A 24,189-nucleotide genomic window follows, 5' to 3' on the forward strand; every position below is an offset into this window, starting at 1 on the left:
TTGTGGTCTAAGATGGAATTCGATTACGGAGCTTCATGCAAGTACAATTAAGCATCACATTTTGGAGGTACGTACCGTGTTAGGAAAGTGTGTCGGAAAAGTACAGGACGAGAATGAAGGTTTCAAAATAACGGTAGGTGGAGGGATCAACTCTAAGCCCCTTCTTCTTTGAAGAAGTGATAGCTAAACAGACGAAATTGGATCCCCATGTATCAATAATGCTTTCAGTTGATGCTGTCTGCAGTGAAAGCAGAGAGCAGGTGGAGGAACATTTAGAATGAAGGAGGCATGCACGGGTAAGTAGAGGATTGAGGATAAGCAGAAGTAAGACCTAATATATGAGTGTATACATACAGTACTTAAGGCAGACACTTAGTGCGGTAAGGGTGTGTGGAAACGAATCCAAGCAGGTCGGATCGGGTGGAGGTCATATGATAGAAAAGTCTCTGATGAGATGGAGAAAGTTTACGAGACAGTGGCGGGGCCGTCTATGATGCTCAGATAAGATACAGTGGCTCTTACGAAATGACGGGAAGCGGAGGTGGAGGTGGTGGGAAATGAAGATGACGAGGTTTTCTTTCGGAGTCACCAGGATGGATAAGATTAGAAATGAGTTCATCAGAGGGACAGCCGAGGTAGATCATTTGGTGAAGACTCGGAAAGGGATGACTTAACTGGTTTGTCCGCGTCCAGTGCAGTGATTGTGAGTACAAAAATCGGTAAAACGTCGACGAGTCGAAAAGAAACGAATGAGCATATTTTTAAGGCCGTAGGACTGGAATTATTTTCAACGAGGATTCCTTTTCTTTAAAAGACCAGCACACAAACTGGGACACCAAACCAGCATGCAAACACGATGTATCCACAAACAGTGCTTGCTCAGCAGTTTGACTGAAACAGAGTCATCAAATAGAAACAAACACTCTTAGAATTGTTTCTGGTCAATACGGTGTCAAAAAGGCAGCTCGGTCACATTAGCGTCCAGTCAGAGCGCTTGTAAGCCGACCCTCACAGTCTAAGCACATCCTCTGCGCCGGGGTCCGTTATTGCCATGCACACACACACACACACACACACACACACACACACAATACGCACAAACTTGGACATGCACACACTCACATTCCTCCGCAGGCTCTACAAGGGGCAGGCTCAGAGCGTGCTGGAAGCTGTTCTTCAGTGAGAGTATCTCTCACTCCCTGCAGTAGTTAAGCCCGGCAGCAGGAGGAAAGCGAGAAAGGTGACCAGGGGAGGTCCAGCGGCACCATCCCAGATTACCCGCCACCTATTTTAAAAGCGCAGAGTGATCGATGCAGTTTGCTGCTGACTTTGACTTACTTGGAAGAAGATCAACATAAGCGGGTTGTCACCCTGCACGAGGTGCGCGAAAGCTTTCGGGCCTGCGCCGAAATGTGAAGGAGCTACGTGAGAACGGCGTCTGAAGGACAAGGGTGGCTTTCAATGGTGGCCCTCCAATGTAAAGATGGACTGTTTGAGACTACCGATGTTCTTCACAGCCTCTTGATGCCCATCCGAAGGACACGTCCAGCCAACAAAAAAAAAGATCGCCGCTGATATGATGCTGTGCTACACTTTTGTGTCTCAATTGCTGTCTTTGGCAGCTATCGTAGCGATCGTGAGCTGCGGAGGCGGCGAGCAGAGGAGAGGGGCCGATACCGGCAACAATGGAGGAAGCGGCGGCAGACGATTCCATAGGATCCAGCACGGCCAGTGCACCTACACCTTCATCCTACCTGAAGGGGGGGCAGCCGGGGAGGGTTCCTGCAGGGAGGCGAAAGGCGGAAGCCCCCAATATAACGCCAATTCCCTCCAGAGGGACGCGCCGCCACCTGAACCGGACTTTCCAAAACAGAAGATCCAGCAGCTTGAACACATTATGGAGAATTATACCCAGTGGCTACAGAAGGTAAGGAGGTGAAATGTTGCGTCACGGCTTGACAAAATGTCTGCACATGGAGGACTAAAATAGAATAGCGGAGCTGCGAAACAAAACCGCATGGCATCTTTAACAAGCCTTGATGGGTTTCGTTTGAAGTGGGCGAGCTGGAGAGTGTTTGTTGAGATGTTTGTGTTCCCGTGGGTGTGTGGTCTCTCTGCAGAGCGTCTGTTTGTGGCTTTGCCCAATTTCTTGTTTGGGTTTGTGGAATGAGCCTCTTCGGTTTACACACAACGGCGTTTGCTGTTCTCCTATAGCTTCAAGAGCGCTTCGTGCCGGGGGTCACTTTTAGTGTGAAAAGTCAACGGGGAAAGTGATTGCGCAATCGGCTTAAGTATAACAGGACAACCCCGGTAATAGGGCCAGTTGAAGAAAAAGCTTTGGTATAATCCCTCAGTAAGGAACTCGGAAATCAAATGCACAAAGTCTCTACCACGCAGCAGCGAAAACCAAATTGCGGTTACGCAACGCGGTTCTCGCTCGTCACACTTAGAACCTCTTTGGAATTCTCCGCGCCAAACATCTTTGTTTTTGATCCGTCAACAAGTGAATGATGCACTCAGTCAGTTGCAGAGTCAGCCAGAAAGCAGAAGTCGTTATACGTCATTCACCCCCTGTCCTCCTGTGGGTTGTCTCTTTAATGGCAGGAAGTAAGGGAGAGCCCCAAGAGACACAGAGAGTTGAAGAAGACAGAGTATGAAAACGCTTCCTCTATTTGTTCAGGACAAATATGTGTGACTATAAAACCTCCCCGGATGGTCGTTAAAAAGAATCCGACGCGTTGATTTTTTAGTGCGCCATACCGAAGTTCTTTAACAATATTTTTGATGTTCCGATATCCCGCTTGTTTTTGCTACGCTAAAGAGCACGACTAAGGTGATTTTACTGCCTATGCTCACTCTTGATTTAGCGCTACTGGCAAAAATAGGTATGAGAAAGGAAAATAATGTAGAGTATGTAATCTTGGTCAGTCATCACAAGTGTCGTATTTGAAGAAGCACAGACAAATAAAAACAAGCTTAAAATAAACACACATGCTAATTTTAGCTTCTTGCTGCGCCTTCGTTTTAATACCGCGGTATTTTTCTCCACAGCTTTCATTTTGCTGCAGCAATGTTTATTTATTTGCTTCTACTGTATAGTTTGAAAGTGAAAGGTAGACCTGGAGCCAAATGGAGCTGAAAATTCGAGCTTTTCTTAAATGAGTTTACTCCAGATGTGATTTATTGCTAGCATAACTTTTGATTTTTGATTGTGATGCTTAACGCTAATGGTTTGTTTTATCAGCAAAACAAGAGATAGTAATGTAACATGAGACTAGCGCGCGCACCGATAAGACCACACGGATTTGATAGATGACAAAGGAAGCAAGGAATTCATCAACTTCGCTCTATTTGCGACCACAATGTTGTCGCAAAACTTTCCGCGCTACGCCGCAGAATTCCTGCTTTCCATTTGCGCTTATTTTTTTACTCCTCATATTGGAAGAAATAGTCATTTTTACCGCGTTACCACACGATTGTTGCTCATAGTTGTCATGGTGAGATGTTGGTTGAATTTGGAACGGGATTGGGTTTTCACCAGTTTGACTCGTCAGTTTCAAATCTTGTGTGTTTATTCAAACGCAGCCTGTGTGTCAAGAAGGGCCACGGGTGAAATAACACCAGCTTTATCTTTGTGCGGTGGACCCCATTATTCCGAGATAGTATAGGTGATACTATAAAAACAGAAAGGCGGCGTTGGGCCAATGACAGATTGACTAATGAGACCCCATTAGAGGATAAATACTCAGATTTAAAAATGGAAGCATATGAGGAGGTTTGCTACCATTGCGAATACAGCCATAACTCTTCGCTGACTAGATTGGTGTGACGAGTGGGCATCTATCATTTATTTTGGAATAAAACTTTTTTCATATACTCCAAAAAAATTAATGCATTAATGCATTAATGCAGATGTCAGCAATAGGCTTGGAAAATCCTAAAGTGTGATACCGTAGCATAATAAAAATAATTAGATTAAAAAACGTGGTTCATTGAAAAAAGACTAATAATAATTTTATAAAAATCTATAAAAAAAAATGAAAGCATGTTTTTGAGGAGTCACTTTGGTAGATTTGTTCAAGAGTTGTATTTTAAAGAAAACGACTTATAGTAAAGGATCACAGAAATCTACAAGAGTCTCTATTAAAAAAAATGTTAATTTTACATCAATACTTTACTCAAATATTAGTAACTAACTTTGTAGAAAATTCTTATTGATTACGCGATTAATTACGATTAATCATGGACAATTTAGCAATTACACACACACACACACAATTATATATATATATATATATATATATATATATATATATATAATTTGTGTTCATTCACTTTTATCACTGATTTACGACTAATTGAAAGAACATTATTTCAAGGGAAAGTAAAATACTTGGCAAGTTTTGGATCGTTGATACAGATTCACTAATTATAAAGAATACCTAAAAATCGGGATAGCACAATGTAAATAAGTACAGAGCAAAAAAAAAACCCAACTTTTTAAGGGTGGTTAATGGCGGAGAGGGCAAGGTAGTTATGAGATTTTACAGGATATAGCACCACATCACAACAAAAATCGTCTCTGGGCAGGTCAAAGATATAATATATACATAATGTATAAACTAGGCCATTTCTATCACTTCTATTCAGTAGCTGTCCTATTTGTGTAGCCTTTAACAATTCGACTTCACCGCACTTCATAGGGGGCTACATCAGGACGCAGTTAAGATTTTTTTTTTTTTTCATCAGACGGAAGATTACGGGCCCCGTCAGTCTATCTGTCTTAATCACGGCGGTATTTTCACTGCTTGACTTGGAGAGCACGGCACTGATGTGGCTCCAAAGCGGCCCTGATGAAAGAGACGGACAAAGGAGACTGTTCCAGATGGTTGCCTCGTGCCAGGGTTCTGGGCTCGCCGTGTGGGGTACGGGGAGGGAGTGCGAGAGTGTGTGTGTGTGTGTGTGTGCGTATGATGCAACGAGCAGCTGTTGAGGAAGCATTTTAAGTTCAATCTTCCCTTCCTCAATGCAGGGGAGAGTATATGGACCCTGATAACATTCCTGACCAGTCAAAAGGTGCTGCGTGTTTTGTTCGACGATTACTTCCCCAGCGCGCTCGCCGTTTCTCGGACGGAGGAACGTGCCGGGACTGCACTCAGCAATAATACATATAATAAATCATAATGAGGTCATTACAATAGGAACTTTTAATTGTCTCACTGTGACGCTAACAGCTTTTCAGGTGGCATTTACAACATTTCAAGTTGTAAATGTGCATTTGGTGATTATCAAAGACGATCTAAAACTATACAGTCATGCCAAGGAATTCATTGGTTTATGAATATAATTATTTGACAGGTATGTTCTTTACATGCGTCACGCATTGGTGGATTTAACGTTTCTACCAATCTATAACATTATTCAGTCCACATATGGGTTTCTTTTATTACTTATCGATAGAAAAAGTTGCAAAAATGTTCACTCCAATTTGGCAATTCCAAGCTTGTACTATCATCAAGACACAAAAGATATGGCCCAACATGAAAAATAAAGCAATCATACACATTGCATTTGCTCATTCGACTGAATAACACGATAAAATATTACTTTGAATCCCTTCAGAAACAACCAAAACAAAAGTGACCTCAGTATACTTTTGAAAAATACGGTTAATCGCTCATCTGTAATTTTTCAGCGATAATACAAATTTGGCAAAGGTGCTCAATTAGCTCAACAAACTTTGCCTCAGCACTCGGGAGTGAAGTAACAAATCTCCCCAGTCCAAAGTAGCTGGGACCAGGATTCCTTGAGAAGGACTGTGTGTGCCAAACTAAGCTGTTGCACAAAGAGAGGGGAGGGGAAAGGGGAATGGGGCAACGTTTTATCCCTGTGAAATTCCCATCAACGAGCGTGATGCGCTGCATAAACAGCGATTTAAAATTTACACTCAAACACGGATAGCAGCTTGTTTGTATTCTATATGGAGAGCTCATACAACAGAGGGCGAATACAGCATGTTTTTTTTTTACGTAATGCTATCACAGGGCCACACAGTATGGCTACAGGAGCAAGAAGGAGCCTTTCCAGTTTAGGGACAACTTCCCCTACTCTAGTTTATTTTCAGTAAAGATGCGGGCCAAAAATAACAATTGGATTATTCCGATAGACGGGGACATTCTCAGAGGAATAAAAAGCTCTTCCTTCCTGACCTGACAAACAACCCAAAGAAAGGACAGCGTGGAGATCGCCGGAGCAAACTATAATAACATCTTCTTGAACAGTGGTTTTCAAATTGGGGTCTCCCGGGGGTCCGTGGCCTGACTGCAGGGTTTTGGAACTGATTTAGGTTATATTTGAACAGTTACAGTTAGTGTCTTTGTTTTTTGGCGCCACCTCTGGCCGCTTTTGATAGTGCATTTTGTAGTGGGGAAGGATGGGGTTCAGTTGGGATCGGTTGCTGTAGGTGCGCATGCGTTGTTCCTTCAATTTTTGAGGTCTGGCCCACGAGCGTCTGCGAGTTGTGTTTTCTTTGTCGGAATGTTGTCATTTATGCCCAAATTTAGTTGTTTAATGGTCCAACTTGTAACTGTAGATAGCATGCTAGCTAAAATGAGTTTTTACTTCAGCATGTCATATAGTGTTGCCTTGTATGTGTTTAACTCATTCTATTGCATTTGGTTTTGGTAAATGTTAGCATATGCAAAGGTTTAAATTCATACTCACTAGCATTTATTTAATGTTTTGTATTGAAACGATTATCATTTGTAATTCAGTATGACATGCGGTTGTACGATTATGCTAGTGGATATATTTGCAGAGACGGTAGTGAGTTTGGAAATTTCACACTACAGCTAGGTATAGCTTCGTAAATCATCCGTCTGGCCGCTGACTTGACAGCATGGTTGACATTTTGCAGCTGTAAAGAAAGCACGGCGTTCGCTTTCTATGTGTCAATATACAGAATCACTCTCTTGGGGGTAGGCTTTATGGGATTTATTTTGTTTTAACTACAGGGCTGTGCATTTCCCTCAACGTGAACAGGATTTATCATATCTTCAGAAAACATGACTAAAATGAGAATTTGCTCATCTAGTCAAGGTTTGTGTTCACGTTTACTGGGATAGGCCCCAGCAAGCCTGTGACCCATGTGAGGATAAGCTGCTCTAGAAGATGGATGGATGAATGGATAGATAGATAGATTTGATCTTTATAGTGCTACAGTAGTCACATTTTTTTTTAGGTTTCCTTCACAGGTGTGCCATGGGAACAAAAACACCACAACGCTAACACAGATGCTGGCTATTGAACATTTTTCTGATTATAACTGGGATGCTTTTAATCTTTGACTGAAATCGCACAGCAATGGCTTGAAAAAATAAAAATAAATGGGGACTCGTCAGACCACAGCGCAAGTTTCCATTTTGCGTTAGTCCATTTCAGACTTGATTGGGCCCAGAAAAAATGGCGGCATTTCAAAGTGTCGATATACCGCGATTAATTTACAGAGTTTTATGATGCATATGTATTTTCAGTGACAGACTGCAATGCCTGAAAATTGTTTACTAAATGCAACATTAAAATTCAAGACAAACAAAAAATGAATATAATGACCACCTTATGATCGACAAATATATTTTTCTGCAGGGAAGCCTTTAAAATGCAAAATAATTGATCGAAAACACTATTTCACTCCACCGATGGGTTTGCTTATTTTTGTTTGAATTTGACATTTTTTAACAAATGCTTGAAATGAGAACAAAAGACTCTTTCAAAGATGGACCATAATATTATTCTGGGCAGGCGAGTGGAAGTCATTTCATCCTGAGTGATAAGTTCTAGTCAGGAGAATGGCCAAACGCTCAAGGTTGGTGGTTCTATCTGCCACCGCTCCACCGCTGAGTGATTAGGAGCCAAATATGAGATAAGGTATCTTAGATAGAGCAAAACATTACAGTTATTGTAAGCGCACACTCAGAGATCAAGTCAAGTGGTTTTTATCAAAGGCAGCCGCAAATCACAACTTGGAACTTTTCCCCTCAAAGAACTGGCCGTATTTTTCTTTTGAATTAAAAACAGAAGAGATGATAGCACTATACGCAAATACCAGCTGCTGTTTATTTACTTTTCAAATTTACAGCTTTTTTTGTCGTTTGTAATTTCGAATCGATTTGATGTCGCCACTATTTGAAGTCAACAATGAGGTATTCGTCCTGGTTTATTTATTTTTTACTTCCAGCAAAAGATAATATTGAGAAATGTTGCCTTTTATTGCAAAGTCTGGCAAAGAAAGTGATTTATTAGACTCCAGTGAGTGTTTTGATTCATTGTTCTTGAATTCATGTTTATACTATTTTTACACTCCCGCTCACTTTCGTCTGATTCCGTCGTATCGAACAATTGTCATTTCCAGTAAAATACGCACAAAATTCCTGGCGCCTCCCCAAAGCCCGAACCTCCCTCCGGTTACTCTCTTCAGCACATGTGCTCCGAGTGGATGTTTTTGTCTTTCAACACCAGACCACTTTCCAGAGCCTCCATTGGACACAAGCATTCTGCCTCGTTTTGGAGTTCATGCGGCTGGACGAAGGCTTGTTTTTGCGCAAAAGAATCACAATCAGATGGCTGACAGAGGTGCTAAATTTTGAAAGAAAAGCTCGCGGAGTCAGCGCAAAATTGATGACACGGCTCTCGTAAAGATCCAACGCGAGACATAGAGAGAGATATGGAGTGAGTGCATGATATTGGCTGGAAGATAAACTGTCTGGCTCCCCCACGGTGTGGGCTGGATGGACTAGAAATGACAAATGGGTGTCTCACTTGGTTTTGGTTGCACATTATTTTCTTAAAGCAACACAATACAAGGATTTCCTTTTGAAAAACTATACTTGGAAATCTATTTTTTTCGACTGGTTTACAGTGAGAGGAATAATACATTTTTCTTTTCTAATTGAGAGCTAATTAATTGTAAAATGAAGCATCTTATTGTGTGCATTGTTCTAGTGAGTCCTTTGCAAAACAATGCACACAAACGTTGTATATCTTTGTTTAGTTGACTACAGATTTGCATGTATTTATTTAGGTAAGTTTTTGTTTTTTCATCCAAAATGCTTTGTGCCGGTCAGGAGATGTATTGTTAAACGTATTTATAGGACAAAAGGCATGTCAACGCACCTAATCACACCTAAGGACAGTTTAGTATGTCCAATACACCTACCACGCATGCGTTTGGGGTATGGGAGGAAGCCGGAGTGCCTGGAGAGAACCCACACGGGCTTGGGGAGAACATGCAAACTACACACAGGAAAGCCGGAGCCCGGTGGATTAGAACGTGAGTCCATTTAAGTGTGAGGTGCCACACACACATACGTATATTACTATATACAGTATATATATTTTTTTGTCTAAACTCGTTCACTGCCATCCAATTGAAAACGGATCTCCAACGCGTATTGCCGTCAATGGCAGTGAAGGGATGCATTCGTATTCTTCGCTACGCTGTATGCCGGCGATAAGTCGTATATGTCACTAAGCGCACCTGTCACCATTTGTATGATCTCGTTTTCATATGTCGTTTTTTTCGCATTCCAAAAAGAGAATTATTTAAGGATAGCCTCAGACTGTAAAACAATACTGTAACTTGGAAAAAAAGCGAATAGACTGATTACGTGCTCTATGTCAATTATCACACCACTACAAGGCTCCTTTTTTTTTTTTTTTTTTACAGTAGCCACCGGATTAAATGGTGTTTCTCTTTCCCCGCCAGACAGTTTACAGGAATTTCCTCATAAATCTGTCAGTGATCAAATGAAGTGAGCGTTGCCTCTGGTCTTGTCGTTCACACCTGCAACGCAAATGCTTTCTTGATGTTTATTTAACATGACGTGTCTGCAGCTCAGCCAGAAGGGAGAGCGTAATCCTCGTGTAAATTTGACCGCGTATGTGTGCGCGCACGCGTACGAGTGCGCAGATGATCCCCGTGTCGCACGACTGTCCGTTTGAGCAGATGTGGAAGTGGAGGAATGTTTGACATTTGTGAGTCTGTTTGGACGGATTAATCTTGAGCTTAAGTGATGGCCTGTAGAGCATCAAAAAAAAGACACTTCTTTATGTTATGGCGGTAACAAAGTTGAAAGTGGCTGTGACAATTTGCTTGGGAAAAGCTGAGTTTATGGCTAAATCTTCAAAAAGGAGGCAGTGGGCTTGGCAGTTTGAGAATAGAAAGTTGATGTGCTAGTGTAAGAATAAAAATCACATATTGGAGAGAAAGGAGATCGTAAAGTAAAAAAATTAACGTGTGTGAACCTGCTAATTGAAGAGTTGCTTTATTATGTGAACATAGGTGTGAAATTTCCAAGTTCTAGTTAACACAGTGGACCCCCGTGTTACAATGTCCCTGACTTACGTTATTTTCATGTGAGTTTTTTCATCCCCTCTTTATGGTATTTTCCTGGTGACAAAAACAACTGTCATGACCCTAGGGGCTTGGCTGTATTTGTGTTGTTTCGTCTCCATCTGCAGGCGTTTTTAGGTAATTACATTTTTGTTGCCGTCCCTGCAACGCGTGACTACAATGCTGGTCTGCTATTGGTCGGCGTCTCCTCACTACAATGCTGGTCTGCGATTTGTCGGCCTCACCCGTTTTAAAATGGCGGAACGGTAAAGCGTCGTTCGATTGTGAGTGGTTACAAAACGGTATTTATCGTGCATTTTACTACTTAATTCAAAGTTGAAAGAGAAGTAAGAAGATGATTTATATGGAAACGATGCTGGAGATAATCAAGCTTAGCTAGCCTAGCCTAGGCTACCCTTACTAGGAAATATGGGAATAACAAGCGCCACTCAAAGGTAAATAAATCCTTTTATATTTTTTATTTATGATATTTTCTGATTGTATACATGTATATTATATATACGTAGCACTTACTATACTATTTTGTACTAATTTCTAATTTTATACTATAAATTAGAAATTGTGATTTATTTTTAATCATAAATAGGGAACCATCTGGATATGTACTGTATTTGTCTGAAGGCAACTTTCATCGTCTGCACTAAATGACACAAGAAAGTTATAATCAAGCGCATTCCTGACCCAATGTGTCCCACAGGAAAGATTCCCATACGGCGTCACACATCTAAATCTTTCTTAAGCTTCCCCACTCACTCGAACCGTTTTGAGATGAAGAAACTGGTCTAAGTTTGTTGTTGTTTGGTTTTAAATGCGTTCCCATGTCTCGGGCTCGTCCTTTCACTTGTGATCATACAAAGTATAGTGAGCTGGACTGTAACCGGATAATATGGGAAAATATACTTGCGTGGAATAAATCTAATTCTCAGTGTTTATTTGAAATTATGTTTTACTTCAAACATGTTACAAAACGGAAGGTTTACTTTACCGTAAAGCTACTTAATATTCCTGTCCTGTCGGACTGACAGGACAGAAATTAGTGTCAAAACCGTTATTATATTTTCACAAACATGACTTAAAAGTAACGTATTTCTCAGAGTACTAGACGACCGCACTTGTTTTTTTTTTCAAAAACGCGATTATAGGTCTACTCCTGACTTAGATCATGGCTGTCCAATTAAAACATCGACATTTCTAAATCTTATATCGAGTAACTGCTGCGATTGGGGACAAGACTGCGAGGCGCAAATGCTGAAACTAATGTTGCAATAATAAAATGATTCCAAGTTTGTTTACAAGTCTTCATCACTACCTGACACACCAAAAAGTTCCTCCCATTTTACTGTATGAATACAACTCATGTACGTGCTGTCAATTGTTCATCCTCGTTACTTTTCCACGAGTGGTCATCTTAGAGGGTATATATCATCCTTTTGAACCTTGTACATGACATAAAATGACGTATTTCACTTTGGAATTAATGTTATAGACAGGTGGACAAAATTGGTCTGGTTTTGAGTTATGCGGTTATAACATCTCTTGTATTCTAACTGTTTGTTTTGATGCTGCTTCTGAAGATGTAAGATATGCTCTAGACCACCCGGTTATTTGCATGCTCCTGCTACTACCCATGATGCCATATTCATGGTTTAATCCATCAAGTTATTGCCCGACATTTGTGCACATAAACGCATAGGTCACCGTCTCCCTCATTTTTATAACTACTCTTTTCGACAGTCTAGAAAGCAACAAAAACGCGGTCGACTCAACGTCTGGCCACTGGGGCAAAAGGTCACACAGGTCAACTGCAAGTTAAGACTGAGTTGTTACTCACCTAATCTTGACAGAGTTTAAAATAAAGAGGCTTAAAAACGGCTTGAAAAACAAACAGCATGTAAGGCGGCTTCCAAAGGCATGTACATAATGTGACAATATTGTTCTAACACATGACGGGAAGAGTGACCGTCCGGTGGAGTCTTAAATTATGTCGCTGTTTAGTTTAAAATGAGGGGGTGTCAAATTCGCCTTGGATTTTTAGGGAGCTATTCGAGGGGCACGCTTACGTTTTTCACGTCATCTACGAGGGTAAATCTGCAGGACATCGACAAAAGATGCTTTGTGCGAACTCGTTATCATCGACATCATTTTTAAACGACCAACAAACGTCGGAAAATTGAAAGGCAACGAGGTGTGGGAGGTGACACGAGTAATGTATCCGCTTTTACTTAATCTTGCCCATGAAGTAAGGTGGGGAATTTCCAGAATTGGGAAAAGACGAAGCAGGAATGTCAACAAGAGAGGAATTTACTAATTGGTAGGGCGAGGAATTTGAGCTTGCAAACCTGTAATCTTAATAGACAGAAGCAGTAGACTCGGTTAGATAAAGAGGTGAGAAGAACTAAATCACAAGAGGTTTGCTGAATGCAATGGCGGACTAACGGTTAACATACCATTGTATAAAGTCTCATAAAAATGTATTTGTGATACTGAGGGTACCAATGCAGATTGGTAACCAGGTGTCCTTGTTTGTTTACGTTTGGAGATGCACACAAAGCAAATTTCCAGAGATGGGCAATCCGTCACCAAATGTCTCCCTTCGATGAGCACTTCCGGCGAATTCTTTACGATAACTTTTATGAACGATTTCAGTCCAGCTGTAGCAATGAGACGGGCTCAATAATGGTCTCTTCCTGACTCTGGTTTAGTTTCTATCATTGTTTTCCTTGATTTCAGTGTGGCCTTCTCCCAACATATTCTCCTTGATTTCTTCTTTGGGTATCACCCATCCGATGGTTTCCCCCATATCTCGCTGGCCGTCCTCCGTTCATTCAACTTAAATCCTTCGCATCACAACCCTCCCCGATCACTTTTGGTGTGCCCCAGGGTTCTGTCCTGGAGCCTCTCCTTATGTGAAATAATCTTCTTCTGACCATCGTTTTGTGATATGGAAAGCGGTGCTGATTTGAGGCCATGGAGTGTCCTCCCATGTCCATTTGAAAGATCTGGAATAGTTTCTTGCCGAAGAGATACCACACAGTAACACTATCATCATTCTAAACACATGCGCATCCTCAGGCAGAGATGTAACAGATCCCGAGCGGTAAGTGTGTTTTATACAATCCAGGTCTGCCATTTTCTAACACTCAACGTTGTCTCTCGGCACCACCACCGCTGCTGTTTAGAAAGAGATTAAGATCCCCTTTTGCAAGGGACGTTGCTCTAAAAGGGGAACGCCAGAGAAGTGGTAAACATTCACAGCAATTTGTAATGATGATAGCAGGGAGTAGCATCTTGAGAGATGATCCTTTTCTTGACTTCCAAGTGAAAGCAATTTAGCAGTTCTGCCGTGATAATGTACAGCACATGTATGGGGAAGTTCACACGTCCTTTTTGCCTGTGATGTTCCCCTTGAAACAGTGCACACATTAGAGTTCATTCAGTAACTTAAACACTTGTCCCTTTATGTGATGGACAGCCTCTTTGCTCTTAAAATCTGAGCGATGTAGATCTTGACATATGCTTTTATGTGACACGCAATGTTATTTATGTCAAGGATAACCCAAAGCAGTTGTGTTTCTGGAGTTAGCTGCCAATTATTTCTTGTAAAACGTCTGAGTAAAATACAGTGTGTGTGGATTAATCTGTATTGACATTGAACATGTATACACTGGGCCCCCTGGGAAAATATCATAAAGAGGGGACGAAGAAACTCAGTATTCCACATCGCAGCATGAAAAAAACGTAAGGCCGGGACGCTATAACACGGGGGTCCACTGTACTGTTAATGCAATGGCACAATCTGCTGCATCGCTAGTGAAGTCTCATACATCGGGGCCACATGTAACTCATATGATCCAATCATATTGAGCCGAAGATCGAAAACACTCAAGCATGTCTTTCACAGTGATTTTTGGAATAGCAGATACCAAATACAGAGCCTTCTGTTATTGCACCTTCTGGAATGTCTCTTCTAAAGTCTACTTTGTTATTGAAACACCAAACGTATTTCTATTCTCAAGCAAATGGTGTTTTATTTGAATTCCTCTCTTGCAAACTTCAACCACAGAAGGGAATGCAGACATATGTTCTACTTAAAGCTTTAAAGTGGGTCTACGTAAGATGCAATAAAACACACGTTGGCTTTAATAGGTTGTACTTAGGGATCTTGGAACCCGTCTTAAAAAGTCCGGTATAATCAATTTTACCACACCGAAGAACTACCATAACCACAATGCTGCATCACTCGTGATATGTTGTGACAATTTCTGCAGTCGGTAGGTATCTCCCGCTCATGTTACTGGTTTAATGTCTTAACATTCCACGCCGCCACCACCACTAGCACGGAATATACGATTTGCTTGTAGTCGTTTCAGTGAACTGTGGCTTTGCAGGAAAGTTACGTCTGCGGCCACGTTGCTTTCCGACATACATTGTCGACGAATACCATCTGAAATCCACTTTGATTGTTTAAAAGGTTAATGTAATAAATGTCACATCTGGGAAGAAAAGGCGGTACGTAGTCCGACATCGGGTTACACAAGGAATGCATTTCTATAGCTCAATAAAAACTCTTCCTTCGCAGATGTTTTGAGCCACATAGCTCTTTCACTATGCCGAAACATGATTTTCTATCATTTTATTTGGTGCCAAGTATGGTGCAAACAGTAGTTGACGCTGAAAACCATTTAAGGAACAACGGTCCATTTTATGGTTTCTGAATTGTCCAATTTAAGTGGTTGAAATCTCTCACAATGAGGATTTTGGAGTCTCCTTAAGACCGATCTTTTTGGAGATACAAAGATTGCACCCGGCGTCGGCAATATTTTGTTGAATGGGTGTGTTTGTGTAATCTTGTTTCTCCTAAGAAATTTGCATTTATTACAATCATCGCTACATTAAGTCAGCAGCCTGTCACATATCCCAAAAGACGCATCATAACTGCTCAACTTTCAGTCAGCCATCTGTGCTTTCACTACCTCTTCTTTCAAGGTTACTTGGATTGTCTTAATATCTCATGTGGTCCTCAGAGGATCCACAAACCTCCAGCGTAGAGCTTACACTTTAGTTTTGAAAGGAGATTTAAAAACAACCTACATAATCCACAGAGGTCAGCAGTTTTACATTTCAAAATGGACAGAAATCTTTTTTTTAAACAATGTAAATGATCCACTACAATGCAATGTAATCTAAACTTAAAAGTATTACAATTCCAAGTTCGTTTCATTGTCTATTTTTCAGCTAAGGCCACAGTAGACTGTTAGGTAATACAGTTGCAAGGTTAGCATATTGGAGAGTGTTCAAGGTATGCAAAAAAGAAAAATCTTGAAAGTCTTCGTTTGAAGTGAAATCTTTTGGTAAATGGACTTTCACTTATATTGTGTTTTTTTTACCATTAGTAGTCAAAGCGCTTTACACAAAATAGTCATTTAGCTACTGATGATGCAGCATCAGGAGCAACTAGGGCTTGTGTAAAATCCTTTGAGTGACGTACTGTTGAATGGATGAAAAATTGTGTTGACAATGCCTAAAACGCTACCAGTCTTTAGCGTTTCTACCAGATCTAAATTTTTACGACTCCAAAGCACTTTGATTGGATTTTAATGAATTCTTTCTCCTTTTGAATCCAGATTGAGAATTACATCAAAGAAAGCATGAAAACAGAGATGGCTCAACTCCAACAGAGCGCGGTACACAACCACACAGCAGCCATGTTGGAAATGGGTACCAACCTCCTCTCTCAAACTGCAGAGCAGACACGGAAGCTGACAGATGTTGAGACACAGGTAATATTTTGTTTATGAATATGATGCATCCTATATGGACTAGGTTAGAGCAGGGGTAGGTAAAAAAAAAAAAAAAGCCTTTCTGATTTGCTGAAGGAGAATGGCATTTGTGTGTGTGTCACAGGTTTTAAATCAAACATCGAGGCTTGAGATCCAGCTGCTGGAAAATTCTCTTTCCACCAACAAGTTGGAGAAGCAGTTAATGGTTCAGACCAATGAGATCAACAAGCTCCATGATAAGAACAGGTGAACATCAAGTTAAAATGATCGTAATCCACTTGCTGATGGATTGACAAATGACGAAAACATTTGTAAAATGACGGACTAAGCCCGACAGGAACAATACATTCTGTTTATCATCTTAATCATTGTAATTGATTTTTGATTTATTTGATTTTTTTCAATAAGTGACAGTGGGTCTTATAATGTATTGGGCTTTATGAATGGATGTCATCTTTTCCGTTGGTCTTTATCCCCAAAGCTAGATATTTTACATCTGTCTACAAATGAATACGTATTAGTAGAAATCCAACAATTAACTGTATATTTACAACCTAAATTCTCATCACTAATGAGATCTTGCTTGAATTTTGTTTATTTTGTGTGGTTTCGATTGCATTTTATCTTTTTCTGCAGCCTCCTGGAGCAAAAAATGTTAGAAATGGAGATGAGGCATCATGAAGAACTGGAGACTCTTAAACAGGAGAAAGGAAGTCTCCAAAGTCTTGTTGGGAGACAGAGTGGGGTTATCAAGGAACTTGAAGCCCAGCTGAGCCGGGCCACGGGAAACAGCACCGCGCTGCAAAGACAGCAGCAGGAGATGATGGACACCGTCCATAACCTGCTAAATCTTTGCTCCAAGGATGGAGGTAGGTTAATTGGAGGGTTTACCCGACATTATTGGCTAAGGTGTTTTAGAATTACAGGATGAGCTATACTTCAAACCCACAGGTGACCGACAAGTGACAAATGTCACAATTTTGCGCTCGAAAACGCGGAAGCTGGTGGGTAAAACTAAAAAAACAGTCGCGGACAAGACAAAGATTTCATCCTTCAATGTAAGAGAATGAAAATATTTCTGCTTCGGTATGATGCCCATTTGAACAATCGCCAGGTGGTTCTTCCAAAAACAATAAAGCGAAGCACGTCGGCATGAGGACATTTATGGGCCGTTTTGCCTTCACACACACACAAATCACACGCAGGTCGCAGTTATATGGAAATATACATAAATATAATATAACATAGTCCATGTTTGTCACCCTTTCCAAATGGGTCTCATCAGACCAAAAAATGTCCCATTATTTCTCTGAGCTGATGCTCCAACTTTAACGTCCCCGGTTTTCCAATCATCCTGAAATTACGAGGACACCATCCTGTGAATCCGATCCTATTGTATGCAACACCGGGCGCCTGTAAAAATGCGCCAACGGCGCCTGTAAAAATCCGAAGCAATAAAGGCGGCGCGAAGCTCGCAATGTGTTTCTTGTTTGAACCTGGCTGCTTCTGTTAAAAAGACTTTCATAAACCATCATGATACTCGATTTGCAACAATTGGATTTCAAGCTTTATTTATAAAACAGCTGTGGACGCTTATTGAATAAAACGTCAAACAGAATGCCATTTCTAAAGATGAATGATCATTTTATTCCTTTGAGTATGACTCATCGTGATAATATAAACTCACAAATTTTCCGTTAAGCCCAACATGACCTAAGAGCAATTTTTATTTGGATCAAAGGCGTTTCTTCTTTCATCAAACGCGGAATTCTCACTGAGGGGTTTTACAAGAATCATCGTTGCACGTGTTGCGCGAAAAGACTTTTGACCGCATTCGCGGCCTTCCCATAGACATGCTTTGGAAATCCAACAACACTACTAGAAATTTTTCAACAATGAGACGGCTGCCGAACATGATTAATAAATGTGGCTTGCTTTTGTAATTTTAATGGGCCGTGCAATATAAGGTCACAGGGTACCGACCTGCGTGGAAGCCATCTGTTTAGTCTGGATTTATTTATGTAACATTTAATTATCGGAGTCCTTGGAGACCAGCTTGGCTTTCTTGCTGAATATGTATTATCGCAATCTTTTAATGTGAGTCCAGATACAACATATGCAAATTGGTTTACTGGAACTGTCAATTTGAATGAAATTCACTATGAATAAATAATATAATTGAGGGAAAATATTTTGACCTTGCGGACTTGCGCAATCTTAGATGAAATATCAAGCTCGCATCTCTGGTGATTAGTGGCAGTCATAACTAGATTGTTGCTGTGTGGTGGGTCCTTTCCTCCTCCTCTGTACACTGAGGCGGGTGTGCAGGTCAAAGGTCGCTCCTTTCCTAACCTCAGCCTGAATAAGTCAAACTGTTATAGTTCCTGAGGGATGGGTTGAGGGCTGGGTGGATGGAACTCACTGATCATTTGACCCGCTGCCTATGTTTTTACAATCAAAATATATATCTAGATCACATATCAGGAGCGTTGTTTATGTGTATGTATGGAAAAAAAAATGGACGTTGGTCTGTTTGAAAACGAATAGGAGGAAGCCGCAACTTATGTCCTACCCCTATCGCTCACTTCCAATTGAAAACATTAACTGAGATTTATATGGTAATGCAAAATATTCTGCTTATTTGCAATTTTTCAATTGGATACAATCTAGATAAGATCGTAGTACAAAATCTGAGTAAAACAAAAGAAACAAGCAAGACAACAAAGAAAAACACTAAACATTTAGCGCCGAGAAAATTAATCTTCCTCTTTTTGGTAATTTGACAATATCATTTGTTTATACGTGTTTTTAAACAAATATAACTGTATAATGTAATAATTTATATATAAATATACATGTATACATAAAAATACACGGAAACACACACGCACACACATTTTATTTTATATTATATTATATTATATTATATATATATATATATATATATATATATATATATATATATATATATATATATATATATAATATAATATAAAATAAAAATCTATGGACACAAATGCCTCTGTAAGCTTTTACTTTTTAAACGTTCCAAGGAGAACCACAAAAACGACGGACTTGACTAACTCATCTTTCTTTTTGACAGCTATTGCTCCTGGAGTGAGCCCTGACTTCTTAAATAAACAAAACGCCGTTCTGAAATCAGGTTCAATCGTCAATTCGGGGTGCTAAAAAAACAACAACTTGATTAGGCTGATATATTATTGTACGGCACCTGTTGGCAGCATTTAGCAAAGCGTTTAGCATAAACTAGCCACTTGCTAGCAGAGCTTGAGCCCATTTGCGAATGTTTCTGTTTTTGTGGTCAGGACAAGTGTAGACAAGTCAAGGGGATTATGCTTGTAATCACAATTTAGAAATTGTGGGCAGCGGTCGCTATTAATCGCTGTTTATTGACATGAAAATGCTCTCGAAATCGAAAGCAATTTGGGGCTATTTTCCTAATAATATGCTGACGCATGTCTGCAAGTCATTTCATTTTTCACAACACTGATTTTTTTCAGTGCGGGTGCAACTTTTCCATGTGCGTTTTCCAATATTGCAGTGAAAACAGATATTTTTGATGTGGCTAGATGAAGCAATTTGTTTAAATCGTATTCATTACCCAAAGCTCATTAGGGTGCAATGAGCCGCAGAGCGCCATTAAAAGTAATTGACTACAGCTTTGGAACACTCTTCTAAAGTTTCTGGCTGCAAAATAAGAATTTGTTTTACAGTTTTCTGTTATCTCGTGGAATTAGTGTTATTCATCATTTTTATTGCGTCTAACCCCAATGGAAAAAAAAAGCAACTTCATTTTACAATGTTACAGTAAACCTCTAAGTATGAAATTAAACTATAAGAGCGTACTCATATATATGTATCCTTAATAGCCCAGCATATGTGATTCACTATTGTGATTATGTATATTTTTGCCTTCTATTATTCTTATAAAATGAACAAGTCATTTTTTTAACTAATTAATACTAACCTAATTTCGCATGACGGCCATTTAACCACTTATAGTCAGTCCCCATTTTAGGTCAAAAGTAAACCAATCTGAATGGAAGAGGTGCACTTTTTTCCCTTTGCATTTGCTTTTCGCAAAACAGCCTCATCACTCCTCCACGGGTAGTCAGTCAACGTCAGACCCGTCCAGATGATTTGCTGATCATCTTACTTGGGGCGTTCTTTACCCAAGTGGCAACTTTTGCGGGGTCAGAGCGTGGGCGGAAGGAGACAAGTCCAGCCGTCTTCTCCTTTTCATAATTTGTCAAAGTCCGCCGGAAAAATGATCGACGCAGCCTCGTTCTGAACAACAAATCGGCAACAATGCGGCGCTTGACCGAAGAGCTATTCAAACACAGATATGTGGAAAAATTTGGTCTGTTTTGAAGTCACATAATATGATAGTTTAAAATTAGGAGGGAATAAAACGACTTGTACACGTTAGATGATTGTAATTTTAACATGAAATGCCAATAAAGTACTTTGGTCTTTTCCAATATTTCTGTGTGTGCGTACATGCGGGAGTTCACAGAATATCGTAAAATATTACTGGCGAAATTTGTCGTGCTGTACAACCTTCAAACAAATATGTGAAAGAACCTCATTGGCTCAAGTCATGAATCAGACTCAGCCGTACTTAAAGACTGATTGCAGTCACATGGGAGCAGTGATGTCTATAGCAGTCCATTTAGCTCCAATTTTCACTCTCTTCAGCTCCAGGATTTGGGCTCATTTGGCACAAGTACTGATTTATGCAAACACCCAAGGCCTATTGGACTTTTCACATGAACCCCCTGCTGAATACGAGTCCCCGCTGAACCACTAAATATTTTACTGCAAACAAATATTGGGACATAAATAATATTTGGAAATCTGGGCAGCAAGCGGTACGAGGGAACCAGTCTTTTCGCGGCACTTCCAGTCCCAGGGCGGTTTTCGTCCACTTTGGGAAATCTCAGTAGCTATTGTGGAATAATTGTCGACACTAATTTCAGGCTCAAAAAATCCTCGACCGACACTGACCTCTCAGGCTCCTTAAAAGTACCCCGCTGTCAGCCCACTTGGGGTAAATTACCGCCTGGCGGGGCTATCCTTTGTTGTATTAGAGACCGGGGCGCAAGGGCTCGCAAAGTCGACCCGTCACAGCGGGAGACTCTTGTCACTGACACTCAATACTTTGTCAAAATGGCCAAATACTGCAGAGGACCCAAATAAACAACCTACTTCCAAAGGAGGGGTCCGTTGCGCACAGGCGGATCAAAGCAGCAGAAAAAGCACGGCTGACTCATTTGGCTTTCCAATGACATCTTCTTTGACTCTTCAATTGTCCCAATAAAAACAATGGGGTGAAAACTGATGTGAACCCATTAAGAGGGGGGAGAAAGGCAGAGAAGAAAGAGGATGTTAAAAAAAAGAAAATCTGAAGGAATTTCCATCACTATAACAAGGCTTGGAAAGTAAATATAAACCACTTGTTATAACAGGAACTTGAAATTTATAGCTTGTAGTATTTTGTCCATAGCCTCATGCTTGGTTTCAAAATAGTGCGGCCATAATTATCTGCAGATGGAAATGGATGCAGCTGGTCTGTCAAAGTTTGAAGCCCCGACGGCCAGACTGGGGAATCTGAACGGTGAACTTGGGTTCTTTTGCTAATAAGGTAGTTAACCTCAGATTTTATCTTAAAGTTACAAGATACTCGCAGCGAGAGTTTGCTGTCTGTCTTCTTCCTTTTGATTCTACAATCGTGAAAAACACAGGTAAAGGTTATTGCGGCTAAAATTTATATAGGAATAATGGGGAGCAATAAAATAAAGAGTGGCACCGGGAAAAATATATTTTGAATTTAAACGCTCGTTAATCTCCCATCTAAAGAAAATGGTCGTGTTTTATATGGAAAAATTGGCTGGACGCAAACGACAAAAGTAACCTTCGTATTGCGTGATTTACTTTTTGTTTCAATTCCACCGTGCGCTTCCAACAATATTGTCGTAAATCACGCTGGCAACAAAAGTCAGTAATGTTATAAAGCAAACGATTGCAACTACCGCTGGTGTACCTCTCCACCTCCCGTTTGCAAGCGTTTGCACTATATGGCACAATGTGTTTTCTGTAATCTGTATTGTGGATCTGTATTTGTTTGAGTTTGGTACGCGCAGCATCCACTTCATCCTGTGAGGCTGGAAGGGGGCTCCTCCCACCTGTGGTACCTTCTGAAGGTTTCTGATTTTCCCCAAATTGGCGTTTTTGAGTTTTTCCTTCTTTCTTCTGGGAGCTTTGACAGGGGGTGCTGTTGCGTACCTACAAAAGATGTCTCTGTATGTTCTTTTTTCAAAAGAAGTCTCGACATGACCTTTTTTCACCTGTGAAGCCTTTTGAGACTTTGGTGATTCAGGGCTATACAAATAAAATTTGATTGATTGATTGGCATATTGAAAGTCATCAGGTTTTGACAATCCATGCAATATTTTAGCCTCCTCGTGTGTTTTTTTTTTGTATGCTTTTCCTTTGATATCACACCTCACGCCTGAGTTGGGTCAAAATTTCCCCCAGGGGAATAAACAGACATTTTTTATACATATATGCACAGTTATATTTTTCTTTTTTTTTTCTTTTCATCCTTGTGTTGCTACTCATTCCAAGAACCTTCACTACCTTCAATTTAAATCCGCAGCTCAGTTTATTCTGCTGTGCTGATATGTTGTGTTTTTGCACCCACAGCTCCAAAAGTGATGGATGAAGAAAAGAAATTTCGAGATTGTGCCGACCTATACCAGGCCGGCTTTCATAAGAACGGCGTCTACAACATCCAGATCAACTTGCAGGAAAACAAACGGGTGAGGAACCACGATGACACGCTCCGACACTTCCGTTGTCGGTTTAAAGTAAGCCGCTCTGCAAATGAGCTAAAGACACCCAGCCCAGCCCAGCCACCAAGCTGCGAATTCTCTCGGCAGCTTTGAAAATGCAGGAATTTGGCACGGGGTCAGGCGTGACGATACGGCGCCGAACGTGACAGTGTCCGATGATATGTTCTTAACCTCGGCCACCAACTGATTGATGGAGGTGATAATTTGATGAAGGGGTTTGAAGTATGTGCGAGTGTTGTATCTGTCAAGGTGGCCGGCGGCTGTTTGCGTGCGCAGTGGCGAGATGGATGGGAGACCGTGTCCTGGAAACGATCATGTCAGGGGTACTTCCTTAATTAGACTCAGCCAGCGTTCATGTATGTTCAGCTGCGCGGGCCGGCCGAAGCCGGAGACCTTCCCTACGCCACACCGGTGTCTCAAACTCAAAACAATGAGCAACCCCGCAGATAGAGCCACAGACCTGCATTATCAGCTTACGCACACCGAGGTCCAAGGTTAAGGGCCATATTACACCCAGGTGTCTCCTGGTATGTGTCCATCCCGAAGCTCCTCTTTGATCTGGACCCTCTGATGAGGAACACCTCGAGGGAGTCCGCAAAGGATAAGGAGACGCTGATTAGTTTTGAGTGGGACGTAACATACGCTAAGTTCCCAAACATGACCCCAAATAACTAACCCGTCATTGTTCCTCAACGCCTCTGAGAACCGCATCAAATATTCGATTCATTACGCGATCCAGTCGTATAGGATTACATCTCATAAATTCCAAAAATGGCAGCCCGTCGGGTGCTATCAGCTTATTCTTTTTATGATTTATAGGTGTATTGCAACATGGAAACAGCTGGCGGCGGATGGACCATCATCCAGCGCAGGGAAGACGGTAGTGTGGATTTCCAGAGGACGTGGAAGGAATACAAAATGGTGAGACAAGACGAACACCTGCATCATCTACGAGTAATACACAAGAGATGATATTGGTGGTCCTTTTACACGGAAAATAAACATTGTAAAACCGTGTTTTAGCACAACATCCCCTCGCCACGATACTTTAGCAATCGGCTTTTGACAAATATGAGCTTTTTGGCGCCGGGACTTGTTGAAAAGGGTCCGCTGATCCGTTTGG

General features: G+C 40.9%; 1 protein-coding gene across 1 annotated transcript in view; it reads left to right on the plus strand.

The window, feature by feature from the left end:
- The first annotated feature begins 1,163 nt into the window (after nt 1-1,163).
- Nucleotides 1,164-24,189, plus strand: part of angpt1 (angiopoietin 1) — a 38,002-nt gene continuing 14,976 nt past the window's right edge. Inside the window, exons 1-6 of the mRNA XM_088405683.1 lie at nt 1,164-1,927; nt 16,036-16,191; nt 16,316-16,437; nt 16,828-17,060; nt 22,918-23,033; nt 23,886-23,987. Coding sequence (XP_088261809.1) covers nt 1,577-1,927; nt 16,036-16,191; nt 16,316-16,437; nt 16,828-17,060; nt 22,918-23,033; nt 23,886-23,987 — 1,080 coding nt within the window. The 5' untranslated portion in view covers nt 1,164-1,576. The remainder of the gene's footprint in view (nt 1,928-16,035; nt 16,192-16,315; nt 16,438-16,827; nt 17,061-22,917; nt 23,034-23,885; nt 23,988-24,189) is intronic.

Source organism: Hippichthys cyanospilos, chromosome 21 (assembly GCF_059441005.1).
Source record: "Hippichthys cyanospilos isolate Australia breed blue-spotted pipefish chromosome 21, RoL_Hcya_1.0, whole genome shotgun sequence".
Lineage (NCBI taxonomy): Eukaryota > Metazoa > Chordata > Actinopteri > Syngnathiformes > Syngnathidae > Hippichthys > Hippichthys cyanospilos.